Raw genomic sequence first — 9,341 nt, forward strand, 5'->3', positions numbered from 1 at the left:
TTCAACCAGCACCTGTTTGCATATTTTATTATTGTATTCACCAGCATCACTTGTGATGCTCTCAGGGATGTTGAGAGAGAAAAAAATTAGTTTGCTGGTAACTTGTGCTCCCTCTGCTGGCTGAAAAAAGCGCAAAGCTAAAACATAACCATTGGGGCTGTACTACACATGTGGAATTATTATTTGTAATTTCCTAGCTGCACTACGAATACCATATAAAAGATAATTTGATTCTAATTTATTTGTAAGAGGATGAAATGTATATATTTGGATTGGGTCTTCATTTGCCCTGCTGCATATTTAATAAATCATAAAATGTATCCATGATTCCCAGCTATGATGGCTTGTAAACATTACCAGAGATTAATCGGATAGGCATTTGAGTCATCACAAAGTAATTTCTCTCCATTAGATTAAATATGTCACACCCTGTCAATTAAAAATCCATTTAACACCAACCCAGCAATAATAAGCATTTTGGAACAAGGCACCACAAATTCTAATTGGGACTAAAATTCCCCGTATAGAGTGAAGGAATTTGGCTTAGCATTGCAAGTAAATTTATTCTTCACTACAAGTTTGCCTACAGCAAGAACTGTAAAATACAAATTTTTCTTTCATTATAACATTTCTGTAATGGATTTTTACACATCAGCACCAAATAGCTGTAAGCATTAGTTCATTTTCATGGTTCTGTAATAATTATTTCTTATTGTTTGTCTCTTTAGTACCAGTAGCAACGTCCAAATTAAAAAAGCCTAAACTCTAAGAATATAAGATCATCCATATTCCCTCAAATGATGATAATACCACAAACACAAATGAGCTACGCTATCTTTAACATTCTTTTCCTTCCCTTTTTCTTCTTTTTTTCTATTTGTATAACAACTAATACATTCAATTAATACTATCACAAAATGTGAGCATACATAATTGATTGCCATTATTCCCAGAATGCTATTCCGGGAATTTTATCTGGAATCATAAGCAAGAAGCACTGAGGAAAAGACTTGAATGTTGCAGATAACTCTTTCACTTTAAAAAGGACGACAAACCAAAGTACTGTGCAAAAAGCTATTACGTTCAGAAGAAATTTTTGTCTTCATTTCAGTTGTCGACAATTCTGTCAGGAAATATGAAGGGCAAATTATGAGCATTTGTTTTATTTTAAATTGGTTTTAATTCATTTTGTAAATGCCTAAACATTTCTACAATCTGATTGCAAGTTTACCCAGTTCACACACTACCTATGACTACCACACTGGTGCGAGAACAATTCCTTTAAGTATTAGGATCCAAGCACATTCCACTACTCACAAGTCTGCTGAGGACCTACTGTGTTGCCCTAGGACAGAGGCACTGCTTCAGTGTTTATAGGTGTCATGTTGATTTGTCTTTTGTCAGAAAGCATGAAGACACATTGTGAAAAGTAGCAGCGTATAAAGACAGATTTTGCAGGAGTGCAGAGGAAAACTACATTTAAAAAAACAAAAACTAAACCAAACCAAACCAACAAAAAACCAAAACCCAGAAAACACCCTGAAGAGACAAGTGGGAGTCAATGGGCAGAATGAAGTAAAATAGCCTATCATCTGAGCTGCCTCACGACCCGCATACGACAAAGAAACAAAAGAGTTTCTTTTGCGTCACTGAGCCAACTGGCACAGCCTCTACAACTCCAAAGGCACTGCTCTTTGACTAAAAGGATGATAACACCAATCTGTCTTTGCGGAAGAAACATTAGTACCTCGTGTTTTAAAGAACATTCCCTCCCCGCCCCAACCTCCCCCCCACACACACACATTCTAGCAGGCTTTTCGATGTAAGGGAATGATGAGACTCTAGGAAACTGTGCCAAAAATCCTGTTCAGATTAGATAACGCCATACTGAATGCTGAGTCTTTTCACCAGGCTTCACTGCATATCAATTCCTTAAAAGGCTACTTGGGGGCAATCCGGTAAAGTGCCTGCGGAATGGGCAACTCCCGGAGGGAAGGACAGCACTTTGAAATCAGCAACTAAAGCTGAATTTAGCTCTAAGGATTTAAGAACTTTATTTCATCTAGATTAGAGTCCTGTTCTTTGGTGTCAGAAGGTATTTGTGACTGTTAAAAGCAAGAACGTAAAATAAGGGCCTGGATTACCCACAGCTTTATCCTGGTAGGCAGAGGATAGTCAGACATATGTCTTCTTTCTCGCAGATGCTGCAATATTTCTGGATTAGGAGGAGGGGTTATACTGGACCCTAATAGTGAAAGAATTGGCTTGAGGTGCTCTGACACAACGGGGAGTTGATATTTCGCAACGGAGAGCGATTTTCTCTCCAATGCAAAAAGGTTTATGTTCAACTGGGATTTCGCATTGTAGTTTTTATCTTTTATTAATCCACCTCACTTTGGAAAGCGGTACAAGCACGTTAAAAAGGATGTGTTGTAATGTATATAATTTTTGTACAGTGTAAGATGAAATGCACTTAAATAATGAATTTAATAACAAATTCATATTTTCCCAAAGAAGATAAAGAATTGACTGAAAGGGTGGAGGTTTTAAACAAACCAGTCACTTACAAAACCTGTTACAATCTTGAAACTGAGAACAAATTCTTGTTATATTCTGTTTTGTCTCAGAAAAACATTATTTGTATTATGAAACTGTTCAAATATTATCATCTATTAAAACAACCTCCTAAAAATGTTTTAAACCAGATCTAAATTATTTTAGAAATATAGTAAAATTTAATTCATTTCCTTTTAAAAATGCTTCCGAAAACTGAAGTAAAACTCTATGTTCCTACGCCAATTAATCAAATTATAATTGGCTTAAAAAAACACATAATAAAGATTTTGAGGAAGAATCAAAACTATAAACATGTAAACAGAAGATAATTTCTTGAAGCTATAACATAAATCCTATATTTCATAAGTAGCTACTTAAATTTACAGAAGTATTGAAGAAATAATAGAACAATTGCAGTTTTGAGATTACCTGATAAATGTCAGATATGCATCTATTGAAACTTGAAACTACATACAGTTTTAAAGAATCTACTGTATAGAAATTCAGGTTTATTTGGAAAATACAAGTTACTATTACCATTATCATCTACTAATAGTTCAACACAAATAATGTTGTACAATATTATATCTACCTTGCACATTATGTTAATATTTTTTATGTATGGATCCTTATTCCCCATCTTAATAAAGAAGCCATTGAATAGCTTATTCTTTTTTTTATTCCATGCTATGAAATAATTGTAAAGATGCAACTCATCTTTCTACCAGCTTGTTCTCACCCCTCCAAAAAAGGTGTAAAAAAAAAAAAATTAAACAAATTAAGTTTTTTAATTTTGATAAAAAGACCTTTTCCAAGTTACACGGACACTGCAATTCAACAGTAATGACACGAAGGCAGCTGCAAACACTCAGTTACATACTAAATGGACATTAGACTAATATGAAAAGTGGCATAGTACGAGAGCTTTAGAAATCACCTAAGGTACATCTTCTTTATCAGTTATTTTTCTCATTTTCCTTTTTCATTTCTCTATTTCTTAGTCAAATAGGCACAGAGTCTAAAGATGCTGACACTTTTCCTTCACATCATGTCCAGAGAAGGGCAGAACACTGCTGATCTCTTTGCTCTTGCCCCAGACTCTTTTCTTCCTGGTAGTTCACAGATAAGTATGGCACTAATCCTGGTTTCTCAGGATTAATTCTCAGTTTCCCTAGTCTTATGAAAAAAATATAACCTCTCCATTCAGCCTTAATAAGGGTCATGGCCTACCACCTTTTGTTGTCATTTTAGCTGTATTTATTGTGATGAAAACGAGACAAGAGCTCACAGAGTGTTTGTTAGCGAGCAAACCTCTGAAGATTACTAAACACTTCATTAGTTAATCACTATCAAATACATAGTGTTGGTGTAGCTGCCTACTTGTGTAAAACATACCCTCTATCCATATACCAAAATAAGTAAATCACATGCACTTACTAGCGATCATGCATGTTTTGATCCGAACAGAGCAGGTTTTAAGCAAGCAAATAAAAAAAGGGTTTGTGTTTTTTGTTGGGTTTGGTTTGGTTTGTTTTTTTTTTTTCTTGTCCTGCTATTACTACAGTTTTGAAGTTTATTACAAAAGAAATCCAAATTAAGGGACTTTCCTGTTTGTTTTTTTGGTGGTTTTTTTTTTTTTTCCCCCCAGTTATGACAGGAGTTAGCAATCTCCTTCAGCATCCAAAGATTCAAATGATAAAGGCCAGGGATTAAGCACAGCCGATTAACAGCCTGTGTCCTCTTCAATCTAGAATTTCCACTGTAGATAAACCCATATTCAGACTGAAGTTATAATAAACAGACTGTCCTCAATATCATTTCCCTAGATGACCTCCTCAAAACTGACATTCAAGTATTCTTGTGGAAAATTACAGTTGTTAGTAACTGGCAAAGCAGATGACAATATATATTCAAATGATTCTGAAGATCAAGTCAAATGTTTAGAAAGCAATTTGGATAAACTTATAATTTTACTATAAATATTTTGTTTTATTTCTGAGAAAATTCTTGTGTTTATATGTCTGACATGAAATAAAAGCAATTTGCTAAACTTTATCTTTATTGCTTGTACTGCGTATCTTTAAAATAACTGCATTCTTAGTATCTTTAAAGTAACTTCATTATTATTATATTTATTATAACAACAACAAAAAAAGTCTCAGTGCATTATAGTGGTTGCAATTCTTCCCTTTCCAAAGGGGAAGGAAAACAAACACTGAACTTCCCCAGCTACCCTAGATTCTCTGAAAGGTAAGTGTTACTCTAAGAAAAGTGTCAGTACAAAGCATTTCTGCAGTGTAAACCAGCAAAAGAATAAAAATCCACATGGGCAGAATTGAAGAAATATTCTGTTAGGTATGTGTTTTGATTTCTATCATAAATAATATTTTCAACTAAAATGAAAAAAAAAAAAGCTTCTAAAACCAAGATACTTTTTGCCCGGTAAGAACATTTTAACACGGAAAATTGACAGTGGGTTTTTTTGACAGCATATTTGATATTTGAAATCCAGAATCTTATGGATCAAAAGAAAGTCTATGATTATACTGAAGCAAACTGCATAACAGGGCATTTTATTTTCCTTACCTAGATGCTCCAATAACTTTATGGATCTGTAGAGTTCTATGCCATCTAATTTCAGTGTACTTCTTCAGACAGAAGCAGCATTTCAAACTATCTTATTATAAATAACTAATCTTATCTACCCAAAGGGACCATATTCTACTCTTATTTCCATTAGTTCATAATGGGAGAATTCCAGTGAAGCCATTCTGTAACCAGATGAGTGCATGTGCATATTTATTCTTCAATTATTTATTCAAAGCACATGATCAAAATTTGGTTCCCTTTGACCAAACCACACAAGTGATAAGAAGCAAGTCATACTATATAGTGCAAAAAAACTTCAAAAAACAAAACAAAGAAACCCCAAACCAAACCAAACAACCCCCCCCCCATCAACCCTGAGCTGCATTTTGATTAGTTATCCACTAGAATTGAAGTAAACACTGCATGTGACAATAGTTAATTCATTATAGTTGTTCGACAATTCTCTTCACCAAAGTTCACAGGAAAAAAAAATAGTGTAAAATGATTCAGATTAAGTTTCATAGTCAGATCATTAATCAGATTTGGATGATTCATTCCACCTTTTCTTCCAAACACAAAACAGTTGTAAAGCTGTTTTAAATAAAACTGTACTTGAGAAAGAATTGAAAATGTGAATTTAATTCTAAGTCACTCACTTTGAGATCTTGCTTCAAAACCTAATTTCATGGTCTGTCTCCATAACAACGTAGCTTATTTTTGCCAACTAAGACTCACATAATGAAGCATAATGTGTTTAATCAGATTGTATGTACTACAATTTAAGGCTATTTATGTTTAGTATCGTTTGGAGACAAACTAACTTCGGAGATGTGATTTGTAGGTCAGTTCTCCTTAATCATCTTTATGAGCTGAAGGTTACATATTTTCCTCACCGAAAAAAGCTGCACTGAATTATATTATGTAGTGATAAGATATACAGCATACAATTAAAACATCATGTACTCCATTTATTAATTTTTAAGTTTCTCATTCCCCATCGGAACCTGTTAAAAACACTTGTACACTCTTGCCTTTAGCTCACCATTGACACCAAATCTTGTCTCTCATTATTCAGCCATCTATTGTCTTATGTATGGGTTTATATTTTGAAGAGGTTATAGAAAAGAAAATAGTTTCTATTTACATAATAATTATTATTAAAAAAAAAACCTAAAACCAGGAGGAAGAGTAAGACACAGTTTTTGCAGAATTAAGTGGACAAAAAGGTCCACAACAGGTAAAACTAAATTTATCAGTCCTTTCCATTTCTAATCTAACAGCAAATGCCACTAGCTATTACACACAAGATGAGGAATTTTATAGGTTGTTATTAATTGTGCACATAATATTTTACTATTATCCATTTGATAGCGTATATTCTTTTACCAGCCATTTGCATATATTTTTTCACATCTAGTTTCCTGTCTTCCTTAATTAATGAATGAAACTTTTTAATTCTAGATTGGAGGAATATATGAATTTATTAACTCTGAACTTTAAAATAAGACTGAGTTAGCAGAGCTGATATTCCTTCAGTGAGAACTAATAAAAACCCGAAATGCTTTCTTAGAGCAACCTTACCCTAGTGACTAATTAAAAGCTGCAGGATAAATCCAGAACATAAACAAATTTGGAAAAGAATTATCTATGTTATTATTACTAACATGTTGTGAGGGTCAGTCTGTTCTCCCAAGTAACAAGCACTGGGATGAAAGGAAATTGCCTCAAGTTGCACCAGGAGAGGTTTAGGTTGGCCATTGGGAAAAATTTCTTCACCAAAAGGATTGTAAAGCATTGAAACAGGCTGCCCGGGGAAGTTGTGGAGTCACCATCCCTGGAGGTATTTAAAGGACATGTAGATGAGGTGCTGAGGGATGTGGTTTAGTGGTGACTTGGCAGAGCTGGGTTAACAGCTGGGCTTGATCTTAAAGGTCTCTTCCCACCAAAACGATTCTGTGATTCTATGATTCTATCCAAGGAGTGAGATGCAGTGCAATGAGACTGGAAGAGGGAAAGATCCACACCTTTGTCTGCACACGCACACACACACACGCGCGCGCGCGCACACACACACACACATGCAGAAAGAGCCCCCATACACATAGCTTTTCCTTCAGAGTGCTTTTCTTTAAGCAGCCTGGTAGTTATTTGTTTGCAGAGCTCCCAGTATTTCCAAACCTCACCACATCACTTTTAGCTTTCAAGTTTTTGCTTCAGCTGATGAGAACAGGAAAAGAAGGTGGTATGTTTATTGCTGGCAAACAGCTTGGAAATCCTGAGTAAAGAAGCCAATCAAGGCAGAAGGATTATAATAATAAAAGTACAAAATTTGCATATTTAGACTATGGTTACTGAGAAATAACAATACCTTGGTTATGCAAATCAAACCCTCAGCAAAAGTGAAGGGATTTGCATATCTGGAGAAATCTTTCACGTTATGCATCGGTAAGTACATTAAAAGTGTCTGGAAGAACTGGCTTTTCACAGAATGTTAAATACAATTGCTAGTAGAATTTTTAATTTCCTTGTGATATAGAATAAACTTCACCCTTTTGGGGCCTGATGAAGACAGGTCTTCTTGTCTGCAGGAAGCAATACTTTCCAGGATGACAGAAGATATATTCAGCATGCCATAAAGCCAGAATTTTTAAGATTGAGATAATGAAAACTTTCAAAGAGTTGTGTGTTACCAATTGTGTTCGTATTTTTTGTCTGTAGAAGATGGGTGTAAAGTAGCCCTCTTGAGGAAGAATTGAAGAAACAGATGAAAGTTTAAGGCCACCTGTTCAGCTCTGCATAATAAAATCATGTTTACTTCAATTTAAATTTAGTGAATGAAGAAAAATAACCAGGACTGAGAACTTTCATAGGTAAAAATATTAGGAAAAAACTGAAGACTGAACTACTATAACAATTTTCTATTAACTATTAATATCAAGCAGAGTTCACAGTAGGCTCAGAGGCTTTATAATAATACTAATGAAAATGTAATTAGGGAAATTCTCCTTTAAAAATTAGTCTGTGGCAGTATTTGTACTATTCATGCCTGAGAAAATAAGTATGTTACTTCTGGTTAATGTTTATTTCCCTTTTCCTCTCTTGTGAATGATGCTCATCTTAGTTCAGATGTAAACTTAAGTTTGGCTTACACACCCTGGCCACTGCCTACAAATGAAATTGTGGTTTGGAGTTACACTGAAACATGAGAGAGAACTCACGCAAGCATGTTTAATCTGCAAAGTACTATTCATAATGTATGTTTAGGGCATGATCCATTTCCTCAGATAAAACATGGTGGAAACTGAGCAAGATGCTTTAAAGACCTGGCTACTACTCATGTTCAGTACTGGTGGGTGCACTGCGGTGTAGTCCTTAGAGTACTTACCATCCTCTGTGGGCACATAGATGTTCAAATACAGACAGTCTTCATTTTGATCTTGAACGTATGTCACCACAGTATCCAGATTGGCTGTAAACCAGACTGGCAGCATGTCATTGAGCAGCGACCTCTCATCCAGGTACTGTGGGCAGACAGCAGCAAACTGTGTGGTGTTGCGGACACCTGTCCAAGAAGACGGTGGCTCCGGGGGCTGAAATCGCCTTTCTCCCGTTGGAGGAGAGGCATAAGGAACTCCCAGGTACTGCTCCACTGGACCAAGGATCTCATTAGGCAAAGGTGTTCTTAAACCACGTATTTTGCCATAATTTGTGGTAACAACTGGGTATTGTGCTTGGCCATCGATAAGAGTAAATCTTATAGCCAGTGCTGTTATCCACAGGAGGAAGTTAGAATTCAACATGATGCACACTGGGGTGAAGATCAAAGGCAGCCATAGAAGTCCCATTGGTTTCGACATTATTTAAATCAACATGAGCAGGGCTCTTTTTTTTCCACAGCCAGAGAAAACAGATCAGTCAAAGAAAAAAAAAAAAAACAACTAATAAAATAAAAAAGAAGTCAAAAGGAGATGAAGTTGAAGTGAGGGAAAACGTAACCTTGTTCAGGCAGTGAAAAACCAAAAGCTGATGTGTGGTAGATGCCTCAGCTGACTGGCCATAGACAAATCCCAGTGTCAGAAGAAACAAGGGAGTGTTTGCCCCTAAGGCCCATCCCAGACTTCAGCGTTGGTTTAATCCTGGCAACACATAGCACGTCCCAGCAAGCAGCGTGAGAAGAGATACACAGTTATTCCCTG

General features: G+C 35.6%; 1 protein-coding gene across 1 annotated transcript; it reads right to left on the reverse strand.

Moving 5' to 3' along the window:
* Positions 1-8,530: 8,530 nt before the first annotated feature.
* LOC104491303 (neuroligin-4, X-linked-like) lies at positions 8,531-9,002 on the reverse strand (the record flags this gene model as incomplete). Its single annotated transcript, XM_010133692.1, has 1 exon — positions 8,531-9,002. A coding segment is annotated over exon 1 (472 nt), but the record flags the coding sequence as incomplete, so codon positions are not given.
* Between the last annotated feature and the right edge of the window lie 339 nt (positions 9,003-9,341).

The sequence above is a fragment of the Buceros rhinoceros genome, unplaced genomic scaffold, assembly GCF_000710305.1.
Source record: "Buceros rhinoceros silvestris isolate BGI_N320 unplaced genomic scaffold, ASM71030v1 scaffold10693, whole genome shotgun sequence".
Lineage (NCBI taxonomy): Eukaryota > Metazoa > Chordata > Aves > Bucerotiformes > Bucerotidae > Buceros > Buceros rhinoceros.